Source organism: Pollachius pollachius (assembly GCF_949987615.1).
Source record: "Pollachius pollachius genome assembly, chromosome: 13".
Taxonomy (NCBI): domain Eukaryota; kingdom Metazoa; phylum Chordata; class Actinopteri; order Gadiformes; family Gadidae; genus Pollachius; species Pollachius pollachius.
Window position 1 is genome coordinate 6,519,451 of NC_136946.1, and position 26,568 is coordinate 6,546,018.

The 26,568-nt window shown below is 51.7% G+C and overlaps 2 protein-coding genes across 2 annotated transcripts in view; one reads left to right on the forward strand and one right to left on the reverse strand.

Moving 5' to 3' along the window:
- The window catches only part of dtnbp1b (dystrobrevin binding protein 1b), a 40,722-nt gene extending 35,845 nt beyond the window's left edge, over window positions 1-4,877 (forward strand). The window contains exon 4 of the mRNA XM_079749713.1: window positions 2,942-4,877. Coding sequence (XP_079605839.1) covers window positions 2,942-3,228 — 287 coding nt within the window. The 3' untranslated portion in view covers window positions 3,229-4,877. The remainder of the gene's footprint in view (window positions 1-2,941) is intronic.
- Window positions 4,878-4,992: 115 nt separating this feature from the next.
- jarid2b (jumonji and AT-rich interaction domain containing 2b) overlaps window positions 4,993-26,568 on the reverse strand; it is a gene marked incomplete at its 5' end in the record, with an annotated part of 58,508 nt that continues 36,932 nt past the window's right edge. Inside the window, 12 exon segments of the mRNA XM_079749354.1 lie at window positions 4,993-7,773; window positions 8,102-8,209; window positions 8,956-9,142; window positions 9,652-9,782; window positions 10,320-10,502; window positions 10,754-10,859; window positions 11,251-11,365; window positions 11,889-11,959; window positions 12,298-12,416; window positions 12,943-13,035; window positions 16,318-16,955; window positions 20,349-21,840. Of these exon segments, the coding sequence (XP_079605480.1) occupies window positions 7,507-7,773; window positions 8,102-8,209; window positions 8,956-9,142; window positions 9,652-9,782; window positions 10,320-10,502; window positions 10,754-10,859; window positions 11,251-11,365; window positions 11,889-11,959; window positions 12,298-12,416; window positions 12,943-13,035; window positions 16,318-16,955; window positions 20,349-21,840 (3,510 nt within the window). The 3' untranslated portion in view covers window positions 4,993-7,506.

Below are 26,568 nucleotides of genomic sequence, written 5' to 3' on the forward strand. Positions count from 1 at the left end.
ATAGAGGTTATAACTCCTCCCCTGTCACAGGTAGGGATACATAGAGGTTATAACTCCTCCCCTGTCACAGGTAGGGATACATAGAGGTTATAACTCCTCCCCTGTCACAGGTAGGGATACATAGAGGTTATAACTCCTCCCCTGTCACAGGTAGGGATACATAGAGGTTATAACTCCTCCCCTGTCACAGGTAGGGATACATAGAGGTTATAACTCCTCCCCTGTCACAGGTAGGGATACATAGAGGTTATAACTCCTCCCCTGTCACAGGTAGGGATACATAGAGGTTATAACTCCTCCCCTGTCACAGGTAGGGATACATAGAGGTTATAACTCCTCCCCTGTCACAGGTAGGGATACATAGAGGTTATAACTCCTCCCCTGTCACAGGTAGGGATACATAGAGGTTATAACTCCTCCCCTGTCACAGGTAGGGATACATAGAGGTTATAACTCCTCCCCTGTCACAGGTAGGGATACATAAAGGTTATAACTCCTCCCCTGTCACAGGTAGGGATACATAGAGGTTATAACTCCTCCCCTGTCACAGGTAGGGATACATAGAGGTTATAACTCCTCCCCTGTCACAGGTAGGGATACATAGAGGTTATAACTCCTCCCCTGTCACAGGTAGGGATACATAGAGGTTATAACTCCTCCCCTGTCACAGGTAGGGATACATAGAGGTTATAACTCCTCCCCTGTCACAGGTAGGGATACATAGAGGTTATAACTCCTCCCCTGTCACAGGTAGGGATACATAGAGGTTATAACTCCTCCCCTGTCACAGGTAGGGAAACATAGAGGTTATAACTCCTCCCCTGTCACAGGTAGGGAAACATAGAGGTTATAACTCCTCCCCTGTCACAGGTAGGGAAACATAGAGGTTATAACTCCTCCCCTGTCACAGGTAGGGATACATAAAGGTTATAACTCCTCCCCTGTCACAGGTAGGGATACATAGAGGTTATAACTCCTCCCCTGTCACAGGTAGGGAAACATAGAGGTTATAACTCCTCCCCTGTCACAGGTAGGGATACATAGAGGTTATAACTCCTCCCCTGTCACAGGTAGGGATACATAGAGGTTATAACTCCTCCCCTGTCACAGGTAGGGATACATAGAGGTTATAACTCCTCCCCTGTCACAGGTAGGGATACATAGAGGTTATAACTCCTCCCCTGTCACAGGTAGGGATACATAGAGGTTATAACTCCTCCCCTGTCACAGGTAGGGATACATAGAGGTTATAACTCCTCCCCTGTCACAGGTAGGGATACATAGAGGTTATAACTCCTCCCCTATCACAGGTAGGGATACATAGAGGTTATAACTCCTCCCCTGTCACAGGTAGGGATACATAGAGGTTATAACTCCTCCCCTGTCACAGGTAGGGAAACATAGAGGTTATAACTCCTCCCCTGTCACAGGTAGGGATACATAGAGGTTATAACTCCTCCCCTGTCACAGGTAGGGAAACATAGAGGTTATAACTCCTCCCCTGTCACAGGTAGGGATACATAGAGGTTATAACTCCTCCCCTGTCACAGGTAGGGATACATAGAGGTTATAACTCCTCCCCTGTCACAGGTAGGGATACATAGAGGTTATAACTCCTCCCCTGTCACAGGTAGGGATACATAGAGGTTATAACTCCTCCCCTGTCACAGGTAGGGATACATAGAGGTTATAACTCCTCCCCTGTCACAGGTAGGGATACATAGAGGTTATAACTCCTCCCCTGTCACAGGTAGGGAAACATAGAGGTTATAACTCCTCCCCTGTCACAGGTAGGGATACATAGAGGTTATAACTCCTCCCCTGTCACAGGTAGGGATACATAGAGGTTATAACTCCTCCCCTGTCACAGGTAGGGATACATAGAGGTTATAACTCCTCCCCTGTCACAGGTAGGGAAACATAGAGGTTATAACTCCTCCCCTGTCACAGGTAGGGATACATAGAGGTTATAACTCCTCCCCTGTCACAGGTAGGGATACATAAAGGTTATAACTCCTCCCCTGTCACAGGTAGGGATACATAAAGGTTATAACTCCTCCCCTGTCACAGGTAGGGATACATAGAGGTTATAACTCCTCCCCTATCACAGGTAGGGATACATAAAGGTTATTACTCCTCCCCTGTCACAGGTAGGGATACATAAAGGTTATAACTCCTCCCCTGTCACAGGTAGGGATACATAGAGGTTATAACTCCTCCCCTAGGACTGGTTAACACTGGTTGGGAAGACTGTACAGCTTTCTGCCGACACATACACACACACACACACACACACACACACACACACACACACACACACACACAATCAAAGGTTATAACTCATCCCCTAGAACTAGTTTAAACTGGGTGGGAAGACACAGCTGTTTGGCAGACTTATTTCAAAAAGTTTCCATTGATTATTCATTATCCATGTTCCTTACCAGCTGATCCTAGACCAGGCAGGGGTTTCCAGGTCACTGTGGGCATAAGATTAGGGAAGGCAGGATCACACTCACAGTCAAAAAAACACCTCCCCCTCGTGTACCATTCAGTGTTATGGTGCGGATATAGGATGACACGTAACATGAGAACACATGCGAGACACTAACACCTCCACCAACACCTGGTCCTTTGAACGGAAATGATGATCATTTAACTGCCACTTGAAAATAGTACTTAGCATTGGGTAGCATCTCATCCTAGCTATCTTTGTTGTATTCAGGGAATGGGTTAATCTAGCAATTGTAAGTGCTTGGCACCGGTTTCTATGAATATCCTTACTGTACAGACAGCGATTTATTGTCGTTTCCCTTTCTTCTGACAAATGTACTTAATGCAAGGATATAATGCAAATATAATGCTTTGGATAAAAGCGTCCAACTGAAACCTAACCTGTACCTGTCTGTCCATCTCTCGTCTGTCCGTCCGTCCGTCCCCCCAGGCCCAGACATCGAGTCCTACACCACAGAGATCAGCCTGAAGGTGCCGACCCAGGCGGAGCTACGTCACAAGCTCTCCTCCATCTCCCCCACCTGCACCGGCAGCCAGGACACCGATGGAGGAGGAGAGGAGGAGGAGGACGGAGAGGTGGAGGAGCAGGGGGGAGGTGGAGGACACAGCGGGAGGAGCAGTAGCAGTAGTAGTAGTAGTAGGTGGAGGCCCAAGGAGGTGGGGGGGCAGGGGAGGGCCAGTAAGAAGCCGGTGGGGGGTCCACTGGGGAACAACTGAAGAGGAAGGTGGAGCTTCAAGACTCTTTTGGGTGGAGTAGAGAGAGAGAGAGAGAGAGACACACACACACACACACACATTGAAGGACGTGACTTTTCTTTGCATATTGGACAGTTTGAAAGCTTTTTCTCCACTTGTGGTTGTTCTCATGATTTCATGTTAATTCAGGGGCCAATATCCCATCTTGATTTTAATTATATTGATTATTTAGCGGTTTAATCCAAAGAGACTGAATATTTAGGAGCTGGCAGGATGTTGAGCGTCTTGCTCTAAGGGTGCTTACAGGTTAGACTACGGACATTGGAAATCGAACCCGGTACCTTCTGACAGGGAGTCAATGACGTCTCTGTATCGTAACACAAAAATGACACACTCGCATTGAACAGACACATCAAAATAGTTTTGCGAGAAGGAGAAAAAGATAGATCCTTTTACAATATCCAATGGCGTTTTATCCTGATGTTTACAACCAAATAAAGGAACTGGGAAATACGTAAATATTTGAGAATACCGTGGTATGAACTTGTTTGAGACAAGTTTATTTATTTGGGGTTGAAGTCTTTATATATTCTTTTTCAAGCTTTAAATGAAGAAAGCACCTGTTTTGAGTTCAACTAGCCATCATAATGAACGGCCTTATATAAAGCCGAATTAATAAATATAAAGCATACAAATTATAAACGTATTCTTGCATTGATATTAATACATTATATGATTACAATTAAGAAATAAACTGCAATTGCTTCGGTGAACTACATTTATAACCATCCCACACAAACACCATCTCCCAGAATTCTTTGCTTCCCAGATCAGAACAGTGGGGAGGACCTCTGCGGGTGACCCACAAGACTTGACCCAGTACACAGCAACGGAACCGCCCGGACCCATAATTAACTTACATACCTGTGGTGTTGGCCATTACCGTCTCAAACTCCTCTTTGGTGGAGAAATGTTGATTTGTGCGTGTGACTGCAGCATCCTCCACTCTCCGCCATATCTCTGGACTTCTTTACGCTGAATCGCTTTCTTGATGGTAATAAACTCTTCACCCCCCCCCGGGACGTCAACTAACTGATTGCGGAAAAATACAGCGCTGGGCAGGGGAATTGAACCGGTGTCCCCGTCTCTCTGTGCGCTCATCGGCCCGATTTATATTGTGCGACACGGAAGTGATATTTACAGCATAGTAAATTGTCTTTTTTATCCCCTCTTGGAGAACCGTAATACTTTAACGGTGTGTGTTTGGGTTGAGCATTTATATTTAATGACCTTTGTGATGGAACAACCTAATGCAATTTCAGAGTCGACGGAGCGGCTAAATGCCACATTGAGCTCAGATGCCCGGTGGAGAACGAGGCATGGATTAAATAAAGTGATTATGAAAAGAAGTAGGATGACGACTTTGGTTCCAACGTTAACATTCCAGACGTTTCAATAAAGCAATCTTTGCAGTCATATGAATACACTGTTGGCGATATGTTGATGGGCTGTTTTAAAAACATTGACTCCAAGTCAGGAGGCTACCAACTCTATTAGTGATATAGTTGGTGAGCTTTTCTTTTTGCCCCGTTTATATCGTGGGATTGTCCAATTGAAATGTGGGTAAACCCATAACTCGTTATTGATTCATGTTCATGTAACAATAATTCACCCGCCCATACAGACATTTCGCCCTTTAAATTACGTCTGTCTTAATAAACTCCTGTGTGCCCCCCCTCCTCTCTTTAAATCATTAAAAAGACACGCAGGTTGGAAATGACAGTGAATTGTCAGCAAGTTTTTATTAAACCTTTAGGTATAAACTGCAAAAAGTAAAAAACTGTCAATACAACCAACATGGGACTCTCTTTCCGTGTGGGAAAGGCGGAGACACGGTACTAATAAATTAAGTGGCCCATGGACCCCAGAGTAAAGAACTTTATACTGTAGAAAATGCAGAACAACTCAAAAAACATAACTGCACCAGAGTGTCCGGGGCAAAGAAGACCGGTTTGAATAAAATATATCGTAAGGCCATAAAAACTCGACAACCACTTATTTTATTTAGTTTAAATGTTGAAAACGCCCGACTTGGCGTTTCATTAAATAGTCCTAAAACAGTTCATTCTTCTGGGAGGAAGGACAACCAACAAACTGGATAGTAGGATTTATTCTTGACAGTCACCACTGGCAAGCTCAGTGCAACATGAGTAGCTACTAGATTCTCCTTGAATTTTCAGTAATGAAAATGTAAAAACCCATTTTTTTGTGTTATCATTTTTTTTCCCTTTTCTTTAAAAAAGTAAAGCTAAACAAACAGAACTAGGTTGGGGGGGGGGGGGGGGGGGGGCGGGCGAGTGTGTGTGTGTGTGGGGGAGAGGGGTGGGGGGTGGGGTTAGTACTCCTCGTCTCCTTTCTTACTGATATAAGCAGCACTTAATTTTGTTTTTATACACGCTTTAAAATGGAGCAACCCAGTCACAACTCACATGGATGAAGAAAGGATAATGTAAGGCTTTTTCTTCATCGGCACGACCTCCTCCTCCTCTTCCTTAACCAGAAAGTATTCTCCCTCTCTCTCTCGCTCTCTCTCTCTCTCTCTCTCTCTCCCCCTCTCTCCCTGCCTTCCTTCCTTCCTTCCTTCTTCCTTCACCCCAGAAAAAAAGGCTCAAGTATTTTTTTTAAAGAAATATACAGGATTATGTACACAAAAAGGGAGTTTTTCGTTGTCGCTGCCATTTTAACTCTCAATACATTTGCAAATTGGGGCGGGCAAGCGGGGAGGTGGGGGAATCCAATGAAAAGTCTCAGCGGTAAAGAGGAAAGAAACGAAAACAACGTGGGACTCTGTATTTCACATTTTACACTCTTTGACTAGTGGCTCTACTCAGAATAGCACATTAGATAAAAAAAACAAAAGAGAAAACAAAAAGATCTCAAAAAAAGAAAAGAAAAAACACCCAAAAATAATTATAATATAATATAATAATTCTTATGTTTACCGGTACAGCTGAAACAAGACGACTGGAAGAATGGAATGTTAACACGATTGCACATCATTTAGGAGCAGGTAAAGCCCTCCCTCTCTCTCGCTTTTCCGCCCTTTGTGACGGGACGGACGGGGGAAGGGACTCGACCAACTGCCGACTCGAACCCCCCCCCCCCCCCCCCCCGCTTCCCCCCCTCCTGTCCGGATCTTTCATCTTTTTGAATTGTTATACAGTAATTCTAACCAAAAGCACCAAATAACATGGACCTCCTCGCAGTGTATCAGGCACAGTTCCCCCTCGCGAGGGCAGGAGGTATAGCTCCCTACCGACAGGAAGGGGAAGGGTAAAGCTTCCGTTCTCATGTACACAAATAGAAAGCAAGGTCGGCGACAGGAAACACGCAGAAGACTTCTCGCGAGGGGGAAGAAAAATGAGCTAGTAAAAACAAAAAGCTAAAACCCACAACAGATCATAATCAAAGGAACATTAAACAAAGTCAGTGAAAATAAAAACACCGTTATCCGCCTTTTTCAAGTTTTCACCTCGTCTCGCCGGACCCCTCCAATCGGCAACAGCCACAACGGGGCCGCTTCGAGGCCGAGAAACAAACAACAAAATAAAATGGACTCCACTCGTCCTGAGAAGCGAGGACAGAGCCAAACTTTGGGTCACTACTTGGTGTCACTTAAACGATACATTAAAAACTGGGTCGGATCGGGGGGGGGATTTTAGTTAAAACCAACGTCCCTATCGTCCGTTCTTTCGTTCACAGTTAAGTGATTCGTGATGAGGAGCCTGTGTTGCGAGGGAAAAGAAAGTGAAAGTGGGGAGGGGAGGCAGCTGGGTAACCACGGTTACCCTCTTCATGTTTGGGTGTGTCGGTTGGTGTTTGGGGTAGGGAGGGGAGGAGTTTATTTTCCGGCTCATCAAGTCCACCTGTGAACTTCACACTTAATGCTAGGGAGCGAAAAACAAAAAAATGGACGACTCGAAGAAAGTAAGAAGAGAAACAAGTCAAACAAAAACAAATTCTTCTTTCACGCTAGTGCAAAAAACACTGACATCTCGCTGTTTCCGTTTTTTTTTCCTTTTCTTAGAAGCAAGCTTGTCGTACTAAGAGGGGGGAGGGTGGACATCACGGGGTCATCTTTGCGTCTAAAGCTCACAATCATATTTTGAATATGGGTGGGCATTCGGGGGGGGGGTGGGGGGGGCATGGGAACAGAGTATAGGTAAACAAAAAAAACAAGAGGGGGGGGGGCTTATGCAGGGCGTGGGCGAGGGGCGATGGGGCGAGGTCAGGGGTCACTCAGGACACGGCCGCCGCCTTGGGCATGTGGGCGGAGCTGAGGCGAGAGAGGGACACCTCCACCGTGGCACGCTTGCGGGGCCCCCGCTTGGCCGGAGAGGCTTTGGCCCCCTGGCTGGGGCTGTGGCGGAGGTCCGCCCCCCCCACCAACACCAGCCCGCCTCCTCCTCCTCCTCCTCCTCCACCCCCGCCTGCTCCACCGACCCCCACGCCCCCCTTCCCCAGGGCCTTGCCGCACACCTGGTTCACCAAGCTGTTGATCTGCTCCTGTGGTGGGCGAGAGAGAGAGAGAGAGAGAGAGAGAGAGAGAGAGAGAGAGAGAGAGAGAGAGAGAGAGAGAGAGAGAGAGAGAGAGAGAGAGAGAGAGAGAGAGAGAGAGAGAGGGTGAAGAAAGTCAGAGAGAGCCGCAAACCAATCTAATGTGTTGTTTTCAATTAAGACAATGCAAAAAATGACGAAGTCGTGGTTTTCCTTGATGTTGTTGAACAAACTCCTTAAATTGCACGATTCAACAAACCCATGGCTCCCTCTGCAGGATCGAGGGGGTATTGTTCCATTGTGAACAGACAAACCACACACACACACACACACACACCTCGTCGTATCGATACATCATCTTGAGGCCTCTGCAGGACTTGTGCTTGTCCACGTAGCGCAGGGCACACTCCAGACAGAAGACCACGTTGTCCGTCTCCTGGACCACCTGACGGACAGAGAGCGCACATTAGTCAGTCACCCAGCAGACCGTCTGATCCCAGGAGACTCCCGGTGGAGTCATGTCATCACAGCAGGGAGGCTGAGGGCTTCTTGCTCAGCAAGGCCTGGAGGTGGGCCAATGTAGACCTTAGTGTAACCCAGACCATAACTCCACCCAGTCCAGCGTACGCGTGCGAACATCACCAACACCAGAGCTGAAACGACCAGGGAGGTAAGGCCCTCCTGTCAGGGAAACACCCCCACCTCCAGTCCTTTATGGAACATTCCAGGCACTCAGAAATAGTCGACTCGATTCAGAGAATCAACCTTACTACGCCCGTTGAGGTGAATCTGTCTGGGACGTACTGCTTACAGATTCACCGTTGGTCCTCCAAAGTTGGTCTTCCATGTTCCTCCAAACCAAATGTTATTAAAGGGCCCGTATTTTTTTCATTTACATAATAGGCGTGAGAGTGACTATGTGACATGCCGTTGTTAAATCTCCCTCGCACTCCCCATGTCCCAACTAGGTAGGCCGTTCCAGCACACATCTGGGACGGCCCATTCCACTTGTGATGTCACGAGAGGGGGGATTTTGAAACGGCCCGTGATCGAGGGGCCCTTTAGATCCTCTCAGCTGTCGGACCCCATCCTTGTGGGAGATAGGACCGGGCTGGCCTTCGACCAAACGGCCCCCCCAACCCCTCTGGTCCCCCAGCCCTCTGGCCCCCCAGCCCCGGGCGGGGGTCTCACCATGGACAGGTAGCAGAGGTGCAGGCAGGTCTGGCAGCGTCTCTCGGACGACTCCAGCGGTAGCCACTTCCCGCGCGGCTTCTTGCGGCTCTCGGTGGGCCCCAGGCTGCCGTCGTGGGTGCCGTAGCGCGCCGACGACAGCAGGCCCGCCTGGAACAGCTCCTCCCGCTGGCGCATCTCCATGTTCCTATTGGACGAGGAGAGGGCGCGGCCGTTAGCAAGCTGGATGCCCATTGGTCGACGCTATTGATTTCGCTTCAGAAAGAAAAATGTGGGTTTGTGTGTTCTTAACTATAACATGAAGCGTGTGGGCGAGTGTGTTCTTCACTACAACATAACCAGTGTGTTAAGAACACATAAGCCCGTGTTCTTGACACAACAAATCAAGTTTTTTCTTAACTATGATAAATAATGTGTGTTCTTTACTACAATTTGTACGTTAATGGTGTGAGTGGGGTGCTGAGTGTATGTATGTGGCCCACTGTGTGTGGGTGTTGTTTGTGTGTATGTGTGTGTAGCTGAGTTTGTGTGTGTGTAGCTGAGTTTGTGTTTGTGTGTGTGTGTAGCTGAGTTTGTGTTTGTGTGTGTGTGTGTAAATGAGTTTGTGTGTGTGTGTGTAGCTGAGTGTGTGTGTGTGTGTGTAGCTGAGTGTGTGCGTAGCTGAGTGTGTGTGTGTGTAGCTGAGTGCGTGCGTGCCTGAGGTCTTTGAGTAGGGCAGCGATGGTGGTGAGCAGGAGGCCGTTGTCCCTCTTGGACTCTGCAGAGGCGATCTGGTACAGCAGCTTCTCCATGGAGAAGGGCTTAGCGATACGACGGCACTTCAGGTCCTGTCCGGGGAGAGACGCCATGAGGAACTCCACTACAGGGCCCTGCTCAGGACGGGTTCAACGCTGGCTACCAGCAGGAAACAGGCATTTGGGTTCCTGTCTCGAGCCGTACAACGAGAAAATCTGCCTTCATATATTTAGGATAGATTGCAAAAAGTATTTTCTGACTGTCCAGAAGTTTAGTTTCTGGTTGATAATGAGGTATTAGTTATAAGTTATTGTAAAATGTAAGTGGTCTACAGTAGTAGTAGTATTTAATGGTCAGGAGTGATTGAATGCTTATTAATGAATTCCAAATGATAAGTCTTCAACCTCGCGGCCCACTAGGGGGCAGCAATGAGACGACACAAAACCCAAAACCAACCTGTGATAAAACAACTTTATACAGAATCAGAAAGCAAAGCGCACAATATAAACGATGACTAGCACCATTCCGCTGGCAGTTGGAGGACTACAAATCAAACACTACCCGAGCCGGGCATCACTTCCACCCTCTGTTGTGTGGCGTTCTGGGTAGCGTAGCCCTCGCGGCGTTACCTTGGCGGCCTGGTAGCCCAGGTCCATCCAGTGCGGCGTGGCGAAGTGCACCGTCTCCGACACGTTGTAGCCGCAGCACACCTTGGACACAAAAGCCCCGGGGAAGCAGACCACGAACTCGCCGCAGCGCTGCACCGTGCGGTACACCTTGATGCCCTCACGACACAGAACCTCCGGGGAGATCTGCGGGGGGGACACAGAGGAGGAGGCGCTTAGAAATGGAATGGACACGTGTGAGCTCACCGGAGGGCCTGATGATGCACACGACTCTCAAATAGGGTCATTGGCCACCCTTCCTAGAGGCTGAGTGTTTTATTGAAATATTTGTAGTTTCTCCGATTATCAATGTCATGAATAGCGTTCTTTTTTTTTCCTGCTAATAAAATATCTTCAATTTGAGACCCTCTCTGTTAAGCCTGGAGCGGACCCCCTACCATGATGTTCTTCTCCAGCATGTCCAGGCCGGGCGTGCCGTTGGCCTGGAGCAGCGTGTGGACCACCTTGTCCAGGTTGGCCTTGTCCTCCGCAGGGACAGAATACCTGAGGGCGAGATGAACCGTGTCAGCGGCCAGCGGCCTCGGGAGGGTTTGGTTGTTAACTGTTAAGGCTTAGTTATGGTTCCACGTCGACGCAACGCAAGGGGATTTATGGACCCCTTGCGTCCTTGTGGACCCTCCTTGCGACCACCGCAAGGGCCTGACGTGCGTCTCCAAAAAAAATGGTAATCTTGCGCCGAGGCGACTCAGCAGCAAGGGCTGTGATTGGTCCGCTCACAACCCCGAATCAGAACCAAAAGCGTCTGCGTACTCATTTGGGTCGAAGTGGAAACATAACTGAGACTTTACAAATTGACCAAATATAAAAAATATTTATACAAGAGGAGGAAAGTGGCCGGGCCGGTTTGATGCTGTTCTCTCTGGTCGGTACTCACCAAATGCAGTCAGCACCAGTGTGTAGGTAATCTATGTATGGAAGGCGGTTTTGGTCTCGAGACCAGCATGAGGTAGTAAAGACCATGCCAATGTTCAGCCAGGGAATGGTCACCCCTAGAGGAGACAAGAGGGGAGGAGAGGAGAGGAAAGGAGGTAGAGGAGAGGACAGGAGAGAAGAGGAGAGGAGAGGGGAGGAGAGGAGGGAGAGGAGAGGAGAGAGGAGGAGAGGAGGGAGAGGAGAGGAGAGGAGAGAGGAGGAGAGGAGGGAGAGGAGAGGAGAGGAGGGGAGATACAATGAGGAGATGATAGAGGAGAGGAGAGGAGGAGGTAGAGGAGAGAAGGGGGTAAATGAGAGGAGAGGAGAAGAAAGGGTGGGGGAACAGATGGCAGGGAAGAGGTGACAGGGGAGCAGAATGAGAGGAGTGGGGGGAGGAGCCAGGGGGAGACAGAAGAGGTGAGGGGGAGGAGAGAGAGGGACATTATTTATTGCGTTTAGAAATGAAGGAACAAGTGTGTGCACATCCTAACATATCGCCCTCTCAGGTGCGGGACAATAAAGAAGACGGATGAGGCTGTCGGCTCCACATTCCTCCCCCCCTGTGTGGGGGAGACAGGCAGCGTGGGTCAGCGTTCTTACCGGGTACAGCACCCAGATGCCTCAGAATGGATCCAGAGTTGTTAGGCAGGACGGTGAGGTTCCATCCGTGTCTGAGGAAAACACAAAATGCGCATTAATTCAACACATTTTCCCCGTATTTTTACCTGATGGCTTTTCGGGAGGGATGTTTTTATCCTATTACTTTAGGATTTTGTACCGGTAGACCGTGTCGGTATGTGCCGTCTTATTTATTTCGGTCTTGTTTTACTCTATTGTCTTGTAAAGCACTTTGTAAGCGGTTTTCGAAAGGTGCTTCTTATAAGTCATATTTATGTCCTCAAAGTTTAGCAGTGCAGAGAATGTCCTCACTTATAATCTTTTTAGAGGAACATTTAGAAGTTATACTATTTATATTCTCTACATCGACAGAAGTGTTGGGTGTCTTTACTTTGAAAATGGCTCTGATTTCCCCGTTGGGAATCCACTCCCGTGAGTACTGGTGTCCACCTTCCCATGATGCACTGCGACGTGGCAGTCCCTCTGTTCTACGATCCTCCAGTACTCTTGCTGCGCGGGGCCACAGAAGAACAGAGTCAATATATATAAACAGCAACCCCAATACGATACACAATACTCTGTTCACACCACTATGACACTGCTAGAACACCTTGTTAAATGTGTACGAGCTGTGGCCATACTTATTGGTTAATGATTACTAGCTGTTAGTTCTCACAAAGTCTAGAGGTTCCTGGTAAGAAGTTGGATTTTAGACACTGGTGTTACCAGTAGCGTAAGACCAATGAAGTGGTATAATGCAACTGGTGCTACCAGTATCGTAAGACTAAAGAAGTGGTATTATGAGACAGATGCTACCAGTAGCATAAGACAGACGAAGTGGCATAATGAGACTGGTGCTACCAGTAGTGTAAGACTAATGAAGTGGTATTATGAGACAGATGCTACCAGTAGCATAAGACAGACTAAGTGGCATAATGAGACTGGTGCTACCAGTAGCGTAAGACAGATGAAGTGGTGTTGAATATGAATGGTTTAAAGGGCTGGGTAAGCAGGGCTGCCTCGTCCCCGGACTCACCTCCACCTCGGCTTCCCCAGGGTCCTTGTTAAAGCACATGGTCATGGTGTTCCGAGCTATCCTGAAGAAGTTGGTCAGAGACATAGATTTCCCCTGGAAGGAACAAAAAAAAAAAAACACAGAAAAAAACAGATGGAACCATTAGACCTGAGGAAAAAGAACAGCGTGTGCTCTGGTTCCCCCAGATGAAGGGAGGGATGGGGGGTCCGCGTATCAACACGGACGGGATCTTCAAGGTAAAAGTCCTGCACTGTTATCATTTTAAATCCACCTTTTTTTTTCAGTTTGGACAGTTGTCTCGCTAACGATCTGAATCGACCGTGGCGGGGGGACGGACGGACGGACGGGACAGGGAGAGACGCACGACGACGCTTTGACTCGCTAAACCTGTCTCCCCCCGGCACGGAGGAAGAAGGATGTCTTGGGGACGGGGGGGGGGGGACGGGGGGCGAGGGAGACGACCTCACGATAAAACACAGGAACAACCACGCCGGCCTTTGGGTGACCCGCTCACACACATGGCGGGCGTGCACGTGGTGCGGGCGTGCACGTGTTGCGTGTGTCCAACAGGGTTGGGGGGCGGTGGTTTGAGCAGATACGTCTCCATCTCCCTTCACCTCTCTGCACGCTCCGTACGTCTCTGACAAAGCCCCTCCGTCGACCCCCCCCGCCTCTCCCCTAAGTCCCCTCTCACCAGAGGGGGGGGGCCCATAAATCTACCGGCCCCCGAGGTCCGGGACCTTAAGAGCGGCCCTGAAAGATGGCCGCCGTCGCCGTGACTACGGGGGCTGCGACGGGAGCAGGGAGAGTAGCATTGTGCGCTAATGTCAAACTCTTTCCCCCGTCTCAGCGGTTTCAGCGCGTCGTTAGCTTCAGGTGTTGATCTGCTTTTTATGGAGATACCGGGTTCCCCTCAAAGCGTTCCCGGGTTCCCCTCAGAGCGTTCCCGGGTTCCCCTCAGAGCGTTCCCGGGTTCCCCTCAGAGCGTTCCCGGGTTCCCCTCAGAGCGTTCCCGGGTTCCCCTCAGAGCGTTCCCGGGTTCCCCTCAGAGCGTTCCCGGGTTCCCCTCAGAGCGTTCCCGGGTTCCCCTCAGAGCGTTCCCGGGTTCCCCTCAGAGCGTTCCCGGGTTCCCCTCAGAGCGTTCCCGGGTTCCCCTCAGAGCGTTCCCGGGTTCCCCTCAGAGCGTTCCCGGGTTCCCCTCAGAGCGTTCCCGGGTTCCCCTCAGAGCGTTCCCGGGTTCCTCTCAGAGCGTTCCCGGGTTCCCCTCAGAGCGTTCCCGGGTTCCTCTCAGAGCGTTCCCGGGTTCCCAGTTGTGCTCCCACTGCGATGGAGAGAGATAGGGATCTCATCATAACATCCCCCCCAAAAAAGCAAATCCCAACTGAAATAGAATATAAGTATATATATATCATTTTTGAAGATATTTGATAAGAATACGCAATGGTTGTGTATGCCGGAGCATTGCCCGCGGCTAGCGCTGAGAAGCTAATCCGTAGCGGGGGCCAGCCGTCACCGGAGCCGGGCTTATCTCTTCCCAGGCACGCTGTTCTCTGGGGGGGGGACAAAGACACACATCCCTCCCTCGGGGGGGGGAGGCGTCTGGGTGAAACAAACACACGGCAATCTGAGCCGGCGATACGGCGAGGGTGGGGGGACTGGAGCCAGGCAGGGCCGGGGTCGTACGGACTCGCCCGTGTCCGTCACCGTGCTGTGACAGGCGCGTCACCGTGGTTACCCGCGGCGCTCCGTCTCAAGAGTCTGAACTCCCTGAACCGACCGAGACACACATCCATAGGTCAGGAGTGGGACTCACCAGGGGGCGGGGGAGTGTGTGTGTGTGTGTGTGTGCATTTATGTGTGTATGTATGTATATACATGTGTATGCGTGTGTGTGTGTGCGCGTAACGTTCCAGTGAGTGCGTTTATGTGTATGCATGTATTTATATGCGTTTGTGCATGCGTGCATATATATGTATGTGTACGTATGCATGTATGTGCGCGCGTGTGTGTGCTTGTGGGCGTGTGTGCCTGTTGTAAATCTCTGATGGTTGAGGGTGCAGGTGGGTTTCTGCGTGCAGCCTGTTCTCTGCTGGACGTGAACACGAGGGTTTGACCTCTCAGGGAGTTCCCCCTGTCTGTTACTGAGGCGGGGGGCCGGTGGGAGAAGGTGGGGGGGGTTACTGGTGAAATAGCAGAATAGGAAATGGGCAGATGTTGGAGCAGGGAGGTTCAGGGGGGCTGGAGGGGTTCAAGGGGAAGAAAGGGGGCGTGGGCCGACCGGGGGTAAAAAACAAGGACATCTGACATGCAGGGAGATGGCAGCCAGCCAGGACCCTGAGCAGGATGGGGGGGGGAGACGCAGCACCGGGGCCCGGGGCCGGCCATGGGCTCCGTTCCTCCCGTTCCTCGCTGACCTATATTACGGCGCCGCTAGATTCAACACAGCTGGCAAGGCAGCGCAGAACACGCCCCCCCCCCCCCCCCCCCCCGCACGGAACACTGCACACGCCCACGGAACCCCTCCGCATACTGGCCCCCCCTCACGTGCACGGAACACGGCGCACGGAACGCTTCTCACGCTCATATCCTCGCGGAACCTCGTTCCCGAAACGCTGCCCACATGCACGCACTTGCGGAACCCCTTGACTACCCCACCTCCCCGCTACGTTCTACAATCTTTACACAAGGATCAGCAAAACAGACGCATTATGCTTTATGTTAAAAACCACTAACTAAACACAGAGGCCGTCTTTAAAGTCACCGACGGTTCGCTGTAGGGGGATTTGATCCTTATCCGGGGACTAAAAACTTTGAGTAATGAATTTGTTTTATCCACCCCACAGGGGCACATAGCGGTGGTGACGTAGGAAGCAGTGCTCTCGGTTGGGTGAGGATCCTGTTCTTATCTCCTGAGGTAGAAAACTCTTTAACACCATACACCCACGCCCCGCGATAGTAGAGACACTCTGCGAGGTGACGATTTGTACGTCTGTGTTTGAACACCTCTGTAGTGATAACAAACCAGAGAGTCTCCTCCGTCTCCAGGCCTGGGAGTTCACGGCCCCGAGATAAGATTTACCCAGCGGGCTCTGGAGGAGAAAGTGGATTTTATAGTTGTGGAGGTGTTGATAAATGCATTGTTGAACCGGTGATTTGAGGCTAGAGGATCCGCAAGCGGACTACTAAATGCCCGAATAACTTTGCTCGAGTTTTTGTACCCTCTAGAGAGAAATGTGAATCCCATTGTCCTAAAAATAATAGTGCTCACGTATGGAACCCACTGCTGAAAAGAAAAGATCCACGACTATAAATACACAACGGACTACACGCTCCTCAACCTAACACGTTTAGAGCAGCAAAGACCCACACACTGACCTTGTAAATACACTTGTGCTGGTCGCTGAGAACCCCTGCGTCCTCTTCCTCCTCCTCCTCCTCATCCTCCTCCTCCTCCTCCTCCTCCTCCTCCCCACACAGGGCCTCCTCTTCCTCCCCCTGCCGTCCGCTCTGCTGTTCCTGAGTGAAGAGCCGGCGCCTTCCCGCCTTCACCTGCGCCTCCAGCTCCTGCAGTCGACGACAGGCCGCCGCCGCCGCCGCCGGCCCGCCGCCGCCGCCGCCGCCGCGCCGGTGCCCTGGCCCGGCCGCGCCCGCCACCAGGCCGCACGCCAGCCCGTTCTTGGGCTCGTAGCGCGGCAGCAGCACCAGCCCCCCGCCGGGCCCCGCCAGCAGGGGGTCGGCGTGGCTCTCCAGGGGGCCCCGGCGCGCCTCCAGCTTGCGCTTCTCGCGCAGCACCTGGGCGTGCAGCCGCAGGCGCTCGGGCGCGCCCAGCGAGTCGTAGGAGAGCAGGTACTGCAGGTAGGCCTCCTGCAGCTTGGCCAGCCGGTCCTGGGCCGAGCGCGGGATGCGCAGCAGGTCGGCCAGCTTGCTCCACCTCTTCAGGTCCATCACCTGCTGCATGCCGCCCATGTCGTTGATCAGCTGGAAGAAGCGGGCCAGGTCCACCTCGCAGCCACCTGCATGGGGCCGGAGATCAGTGATTGGGAGTTTACTAACTGCCTGTTTAACTATTTTAGGTTTTTTGTTTGTTATTCTCTTCACTTTCAACGCTTTTTATAATCGGGCATGATGCGTTACGTCTCTGTCATCTTAGTTTTGTATCCTTGTCCGTGTACGTCAATGTCAATCATCTGTCTAACTAAATGTCGTGCTGCTTTTATGCTTTTGTTTGTTCTATCTAACATCAACCTGCCAGGGACTACAGATGAAAAATAGTTTTTTAAACTAAATCTGATGCATTTGTATGTCCGATGTAATGGCCGTGTTGATCAATGCACACTGTCCCTTTTAAATAAATAAGTAAATGCATTAAAATAAAAAAGGAGGCGGAAGAAGGGGACGAGGAGGAAGTGGAAAAAAAGTATTAGGAGAGGAAGAGGAGGTTGAAGGGGGGTGAGGAGGAAGAGAAGATAAAGTAAGAATAGGAAAAGAGGAGGAGGAAGATGAGGAAGAGGAGTGGGAAAAGTAAGAATAGGAAAAGAGGAGGAGAGTAGGTAGAGGTCAGGGGGAGATAAAGAGCAGCAGCAGGAGAGAGAGAACGCGGGGGAGGGCGGAGAGAGGCCACGGTCAGAAGTGCGCCCGTGTCCATGGAACACACCTCGATAATTGGGCCCTATTTCCGGCGCTGTGATTATGAGGCTACCTGTGATGCGCCGCTGGCTTAATGATATCACGAGCTGCCTCGGGCTGGGGGGTCCGCCGGTATGGTGGCCTGTCAGCGCCGCGTCACAGGGAGCAGTGTAATCACAGCCTCAAACTACGGCTGAATTATTTGGGGGTTTAAAAAACTAAAGCAATGTGTGGTTACTGGCACTCCTTTATGAATAAGCCAGTATTTCCCTTCCGGACGCACATTGATGATTTTGGAATAAAACTAAGCTGAATATGTCTGAGACAGGCAAACACCAATTTACAGATGCATCTTCATATCTCTGCCCTCTGTCTGGGAAAAGTGCATGGAAGACACACACACACACACACACACGCACACACGCCCCTCTTAAAACCCAGTCAGATCATTTCCCCCCGCAGTGAGGAACGGGGAGGTGACAGGGGCCAATCTGGGGGAGATATTGTCTGCTTGGCCCCTGGGGGCCCTTATCTCACACATATTGGAATCTACCATCACCAGGCGCGGGAGCAGCAGGTGAAACGCCAATGGTACCGCGCCACAGACACACACCTGTGCTGATTCACATCTCCAGCTGCCCGGTGCGGTCTTTAGAAGAATAAATAAATAGCCCCTACACTGCGAGCAACACCCCCTGTGAGGGGCCTCGGGGGACAATAGAGGTTATTGGGAGCCGCGCACGGAGAGGAAATGGAGGAAATAAGAACACGATGCGGACGCTGGAAGCCAACTCGTCTGTGCTGCTGTTTCACCTCCCCGGGCCCGTGAGACTGGCCTGATATCGATCAATAATATCATACCCCATCATTTATTAGATTAGACTATACTGATGTCGATCAATAATATCATACCCCATCATTTATTAGATTAGACTATACTGATATAGATCAGTAATATCAAACCCCATTATTTGTTCGATTAGATCATGTCCCCAATGTTCCCATCCGAGATTAACAAAGCACTTCGTATCCATCCTACATTATAATGAAAATAGCATAACAATGTTTTGATGAAAATTTTTTTTTTGTTCCCCCGTCTCTATTCTGAAACATTGTGCTACCGTAGTGGCGACAACACCGAACCGCGACGGTAAAGCGATACTCCTCCACCGCGGCCAGACTGGAGAACGAAACACCCCATTCTGTACACCAATAAAGCGCAAAGCCTGTCTGGGATCCCAGGCTCCGCTTTTTACAATGCGATCCCCAGATATCAGACTTCACGTCGTTTGTCAAACCTGTCAGCCCCTGCCTCCCCGTCTGGCTGCCTTTACCCTTGAAGAGGGGCGGGGGGGCGGGGGCTCCGAAGACAAATGACCACCGCTGTTGGCCCGGGCTGCACTGGGTCTCCGCCCGGCACGGCTGCAACTGCTTTTTAAGTCTCTCTGCGAGTTTTGGCTCGGAGCAGCGAGCTTTGAACGCCACATCTTTATCAGCCCTTACGGTATGAACGGCGCTGGTTTAGTGGAGGGAAATCTGGCGCGTATCCTGGGTTAATGAACCTGATCGGGGGGGTGCTCTACTAAACGCAAAGCCTGATTGCCGTTCCAGGCCTAACGTGGATACAACTCATGCTAGGTGTAGGTGCTAACTGGGTCCTGTAGGTACGACGTGAGACTAGAACCAGTTGCCTGATTGCCCTCAATGTTCATCGTCCAAACCAATATGCGCCACACGTTGACCTCATCAGGTGGCCAAGTTTGCGTGTGCGTGTGTCTCTGTGTGTGTCTGTATGTGTGTGCGTGTGTCTGTATGTCTATGTGTGTGTGCTTGCGTGGATACGCACGCACGCACACACACACACACACACACACACACACACACACACACACACACACACACACACACACACACACACACACACGTACGTACGTTTGAATAGGTCTGTGTGTGTACCTGTGTGTCTGTGTGTGCGCGTGTGTCTCTCTGTGTGTGTGTACCTTTGTGTCAGTGTGCGTGTGCCTCTGTGTGTGTACCCGTGTGTCTCTCTCTGTGTGTACCCGTGCGTCAGTGTGTGCGCGTCTCTCTGTGTGTGTGTGTGTGTGTACCCGTGCGTCAGTGTGTGCGCGTCTCTCTGTGTGTGTGTGTGTGTGTACCCGTGCGTCAGTGTGTGCACGTCTCTGTGTGTGTACCTGTGCGTCAGTGTGTGTGCGCGTCTCTCTGTGTGTGTGTACCTGTGTGTCAGTGTGTGCGCGTCTCTCTCTCTGTGTGTACCCGTGCGTCAGTGTGCGCGCGTCTCTCTCTCTCTGTGTGTGTGTACCTTTGTGTCAGTTAGCGTGTGCCTCTCTGTGTGTGTACCCGTGTGTCTCTCTCTGTGTGTGTACCCGTGTGTCAATGTGCGCGCGTCTCTGTGTGTGTGTGTGTGTGTGTGTGTGTACCCGTGCGTCAGTGTGTGCGTCTCTCTGTGTGTGTGTGCACCCGTGCGTCAGTGTGTGCGTCTCTCTCTGTGTGTGTGTGTACCCGTGCGTCAGTGTGTGCGTCTCTCTGTGTGTGTGTACCCGTGCGTCAGTGTGTGCGTCTCTCTCTGTGTGTGTGTGTACCCGTGCGTCAGTGTGTGCGTCTCTCTCTCTGTGTGTGTGTACCCGTGTGTCAGTGTGCGCGCGTCTCTCTGTGTGTGTGTGTGTGTACCCGTGCGTCAGTGTGCGCGCGTCTCTCTCTGTGTGTGCGCGTCTCTCTCAGTGTGTGCGCGTCTCTCTCAGTGTGTGCGCGCTCTTCCTCACCGATGACGGGGGTCTCGTCCATGCGGATGCCCTGGGCCTTGAGGTGCTTGCGGATGCAGGCCAGCCGCTGCACGTTGGGGCCCCAGCGCCGGCCCAGCTTGTGGACGCGCTGCACCTGCGTCACGAAGCGCATCTCCTCGCTCAGCTTGCACTCGGGCCGCCAGTCGGGCGGGGGCACCACGCGGCACAGCCCTGCGCCCTCCGCCCGCTCCCGCACCGCCGCCAGGTACACCAGGGGGTCCTGGAACTCGCGCGAGCCCGGCCGGAGGACGGGCGCCGCGCTCAGCGACGGCCATCCCTCGGGGCGGCTCCGCCGGCGCTCCCGGTCCGGCTCGCCCTCCTGCTGCCGGGACATCTCCTTCTCCTCCTCCCACTCCCGCTCGCGGTCCCCCGGGCCGGGGGGGCCGGCGTGCAGGCCCGTCCGGGAGGAGGAGGGGGAGGAGGTGGAGAGGGAGGGCGAGGCGGCGGCCGCCGGGTGCTGGGGGTCTGAGGTAGTGCCGGCGCGTCCCGGGTTGTGGCCCGGGGCGGGGGAGGAGGAGGAGGAGGAGGACGAGGAGGAGGACGAGGAGGACGAGGAGGAGGAGGAGGAGGAGGAGGCGCTGCGAGCGTGAGACCTGCTCTGCTGCTGCTGCTGTGCTTGTCGGATCAACATCAGCTTGCCCGCTGACGCCCGCTTGGGCCGCGTGTTGATTGGCTCCGTGCTGGCTGCTGGTGAGGAGGGGGGCGGGCTCTGTCGGGGAGGGGGCGTGGAGGGCAGGGCGACCGGCGCGGAGGGCGCCGTGGCGGCGGTGGGCTCGGGGGCGTGTCCGTTGGTCACCGGCGCGAACGGGGCGGCGGCCTTCTCCTGCAGGCCCGCCTTCCGGCCCGTGCTGCTGTTGCTACGCGTCTCCAGGGGAGGGGCCTGGAGCTTGGCCTTCTTGGCCTCGGCGGCAGCGGCGGCGGCGGCGGCGGTGGCCGTCGCCGCGGCGACGGCGCCGGGCCTCTTGGCCTCGCCGCCGCCGCCGCCGCCCGACGACTCCAGCCGCCTCTTGGAGTGGCGCAGGCCCTCGCGGCCCTGGCTGTCGGCCTGAGCCTGGGCCTGGTAGTTGTGGCGCTGCCCGTTGAGGCGGCCGTTAAGGCGGGTGCCCGCGGCCACCTTGTGCAGCAGCCCCCCGTTGGACATTAGCACCTGTTTGCGGGTTTTTGCATTGCTGTGGTGGGCCGGCGCCGCGGACGACGACGACGCCGCCGCCGCCGCAGCTCTCCCTGAGTGGGCCGGCTGGGGGCCGGCGGCTGGCTGGCTGTGCTGATTGTGGCTGCGGTTGATGTGTTTGCTGCTGCTGAGCTGTTTGGTTTTCTTGCCCAGGTCCCTCTGCTTGGCTTTGGTGTAGGTGACGTGGCCCTTGGACACCGTGGCGGTGTACTTCTTCACAGTTCGGGGTGGCAGCCGGAAGTCCCGCCCCTTCTTGGCGCCCGCCGTGGAGCCCCGCGTCAGCCCGTTCACTCTGGAGGCCTGGAGGGGGGGGGGGGGAGGGGAGGAAATGACATCAGAGAGGGGCGCGGTCAGGGTGGGGCGGGACGGCAGCGAGATATGTATATTTCTTTTTTTATTGATTATATTTATTTCAGGCATATCATTGAAAAAGGAACATTTCGAAAATGTCTATAAAACAAAATGAAAAGCACAAAAAAAATCCATAAACTATCGGAAAAATCGGAAACAACTCAAATTATTTCACAAATAAGAAAAATAAAAAAGCATGTTGCATATACTCCATTTATAAGCCTGAAAAGGAGTAGGAAAAAGGGAGGGAGTGGAAGTCACTAAGCGCGATGGAACCGCGTTCGCTGATGGAAGCCAGACGCTCTGACGGAGAAGCGATCTGACGGGAGGTCAGATCGCGGTTCCGCTACGCGGAGGTCAGGGGTGAAACCACCACATGTCAGATGAAAAGAACCCAATGTAAAGGAACATCGTGATGGATGAGAGGACTACAGACATGTGTCGTCTCCTGCTGTACTCCATCAGCCGGGCCAGACATCACTCACCGCTGACTGTAGTAAACTATTAAACAATCGATATGGATATTCAACGTGACACACGTATGGATTCAAAATACCAGTCCAAAGATTAAAGATGGAAGCGTGCGTATAGCGTGCATACACATAGGTTGGCATTAGCATCTCGCTCTGATGTTTCGAACATTTAAGCAGCACATCTCTAAAAGCCTTCCACTCAGACAAATCTGGGCGACACATTAACTCAATATTTATATTTAAGGAAAATAAAACTAGCACAATACCATTCAAAGACGATCAACTATGGGGAATTAATGTTCAGCGCTATAAAATATGCCTCAATTTCAACAAAATCACAGATCAACAATCTAGATTATAACGTCTCTGCGCGATGAAAGTCTTTCTAAGGCTGAGATACCAGTCCACCACTATTAAACCCGTAAAGGTTTAGATGTGTTTCGGGATGTCTTGCACACATAAACCACAGATAGACGATACTGTTGGAGGATAAACCCTCCATGTTGACATGAGTTACGGTGACAAGCCGCGGCCAGAGATGGACAGACGTAGAGAGATAGGGGGAATCTTCGGCCGCCTCTCTGAGCAGATGGCTAGACGGTATGTGGCGGCTTAAGATGAAATCCCATCCACACATGACAATAATATTTCAGGGCATTAAAAGTATAACTCTATAGTCCAGTGTTTGCTATGGTTGTCCCTGGGCTCTCCAATAAATCCGTGCCTGTGCATTAAGGTGTTTGTAACACCTTAATGCACAGTGCATGCATAACGGGAACAGCATTCGATAAGAAACCCGAGCACGCCATGGTGTCGGTGTGTGTGTGTGACAGAACTTGGGTGCCTATGCGTGAGGATGAGGGCATGCATGCTTGGGACGTCTCTGTAGCCCACAACTGAAGTGGTGTCTGGTTCCAGGGCCACTCAGAGTCTCTCTCTCTCTCTCTCTCTCTCTCTCTCTCTCTCTCTCTCTCTCTCTCTCTCTCTCTCTCTCTCTCTCTCTCTCTCTCTCTCTCTCTCTCTCTCTCTCTCTCTCTCTCTCTCTCTCTCTCTCTCTCTCTCTCTCTCTCTCTCGATATCCACATGTGTTGCTTCACATCTAGATCCTCCTCCGCTTGATTCCTCTCTGTACCTTTCCAATGAAGCAAAACTCACTCCCATGTGTATTCACATTGAGGGTATTTCGCAGACGCTTATATCCAAAGCGACTTACAATAAGTACATTTGTCATAAGAAAGAGAAACATTATATCACTCTGAGTACAGTAAGTATGTTCATAGAACCGAGCACTAAAAATTGTGAGGTTCACCCATTCCCCGTACACAACAGAGATGGCTGGGATAAGATGCTACACAATGCTGAGTACACAAGCTAAATTTTTAAGTGCCAGGACATATAGCACACAATAAGTACATACATTAAGTGCCAGGACGTATAACTTACAATAGTGCATGAGAGGAGTGTGGGGGGGATGTGTATAACAAGGAACGCCTTCCTATGGAAGGTGCAGAAGACTTCAATACAATACAGGGTCTCTGAGCTTCTATGGAGGGTGCAGGAGAATTCAATACAATACAAAGATAACTTCCCCTGAACAGCAATAGTCCTGCCTTCAGCCCAAATCCGGCTCCCTCCTCCACGACGACTTTCCCCCGTCACTTCTAGCCACCCTGTCACGGAACAACCCCCGTTCCTCGTCTGTCTCTCCCTCTCTCTCCCTCCCTATTGTTTCTATGGCCCATTTTACACCGCCTCTGGCTCCTCCTCCTTTCCTCTCCTCCCCCACTCTCTCTCTGATATTCCCAGAGTGTCTGAGGAGTGATATTGAGACCGCAGCCATGAAAGTAAAAGGCTGAAACTAGGGCTTGATGCAATGACCTGGGACCCTGATTGCGGTGTGTGTGTGTGTGTGTGTGTGTGTAGGCCTTGTCCAGCTACACATGGGTATTTGGTCCCTGTAGACTCAATGGATTGAGTTGGGGCAACGGGGGGGGTTGGTCAGTCTGGATGAACAGACATTATGAAAGGCTTAACACACACACACACACACACACACACACACACGCACACACACACACACACACACACACACACACACACAAATACTCGATCTACTACATAAAGCTGGCTCCTAGAGCCAATATTCTAGAAGGTACTTCCATGTACATTTTGAAGGGCCATCTCTGAAGGGAACCACAGGAGAGGAAGCTATGCACCTGAGCGGGGGGGGCAGCCATGAGCAGAGAGAGACCAGACAGACACACACACAGAGAGAGACGGCTCTGTCTAGCGGCTGAGCAGCTGGACATAAAGCACAACAGCGGGCAAAGATAGAGGGCGGGAAGGAGGGTGTGTGTGTGTGTCTGTGTGTGTGTGTGTGTGTGTGTGTGTGTGTGTGTGTGTGTGTGTGTGTGTGTGTGTGTGTGTGTGTGTGTGTGTGTGTGTGTGTGTGTGTGTGTGTGTGTGTGTGTGTGTGTGTGTGTGTGTGTGTGTGAGGAGGAGGGTGGTGGGGGGAGTGATCCATCACGGCCACGGCGCCGTAGGAGGGAGGTGACAGACGGCCTACTGACAACACCGCCTTTGAAGAGGCTTTAGTGTCACGACAAGTGTTTATGTGCGTCCGCCTGTGTGTGTGTGTGTGTGTGTGTGTGTGTGTGTGTGTGTGTGTGTGTGTGTGTGTGTGTGTGTGTGTGTGTGTGTGCGTGTGTGTGTGTTGCATTGTGTTTGTCTCAGGTGGTGGTGGGGGGGGGCGGCTTCGGACACAAAGAGCAGGGCCATTAAAAGATAAGAGGTGGGGTGTGTGTGTGTGTGTGTGTGTGTGTGTGTGTGTGGGTGGGTGAAACGTAACCCTGCCTCCATCACTCGTCCGCACCCCCACCACTGCTCCTACTCCACCCCCCCACGGTGGACAATGAGACAGGGGTGAGACGCAGCAGATTGATCGGACCGAGGTGTTGGGGGTGGGGGGGTGTGGGGGGGTGGGCCACATGAAAAGACTGCACCGGACCAGGGATCAAAAGGCGGGAAACGCTGTGTCTGTGGACGGCCCGGGCGATGGATTGATGTGGCGACGTGTCCGAGCGTCCGAATGACGCGTTGTGTTCGTTGATGCATTGTGAAGTTATCGATAACACACATGGGACCGCAGGCCTGCGACAGCTTCACATGTACGCAGTGCCACCGTCTGTCTGTCTGTCAATACCTCTCTGGTGCTCGGAAACATCATCTCAACAGGAGATCAGCCAATGGCGTTTGACTGATGTTTCGGCAGCCAATAGCAAAACATGTCATGATGAACAGATGATGTTCTCTCTGTGTCCGGTCGCTGTTTGCTGACAAAGCAACTGATCGATGAGACACGCTGCCCTGGCCCCGCTCTGCCACAAGGGGGCTCCACCACCAAGGTCTCCTGTGGGGTGTGCAAATGACTGTTGTACAGCTGCCTGCCCCTCTCACTCCCTCTCTCTCTCTCTGTGTCTGTCACTCTCCCTCACTGTCTATCACTCTCCCCACCTCTCTCTTGTTCTGTATATTTCTCTCCCTCCGTCTCCCTCCCTCTCTCTCTCTCTCATTGTTTGTACGCAGACGAACAGAACCCCAACAGCAGTAAAAGGAAATCAACAAAAGACAGAATGACAATGAACAGAACAAGAAACAAGATTAAGTCCAAATAAACACAGACACACAGACACACAGACACACGGCACACTGCACACACACACACACACACACACACACACGCCACACACACACACACACACACACACACGCCACACTAGGAGGATTTTGGTTGCACGTGAGTAGAGCAAGAAAGGAAGAGAGGGAGGGAGGGGGAGGGCCTAGATGACATCACGTGTTGCTATAGCCCAGCTGGGGCCAGGCAGGAAGATTTTAACAGACAACATCTGCAGACGAGAGCACAAACGATAGAGAGACACAGAGACGGAGCGAGAGAGAGAGAGAAGGAGAGCGAGATAGAGAGAGAAGGAGATAGGGAGGAAGGGAGGAGGGGGAGGCAGAGGAAGACAGCTGGCAGGCAGGAAGTTCCACCCTTTGTACTATTTTAGTGAATTAAGGAATAATGGCAGCCAAGGTGTGACAGGCAGCCACTCTGAGACATGCTGCGATGCACAGAACGCAGCCCAACAGAGGATAATGCAGAGGTTATGGACGCTGGGATCTGGGTATTACAAATTGTACTAAT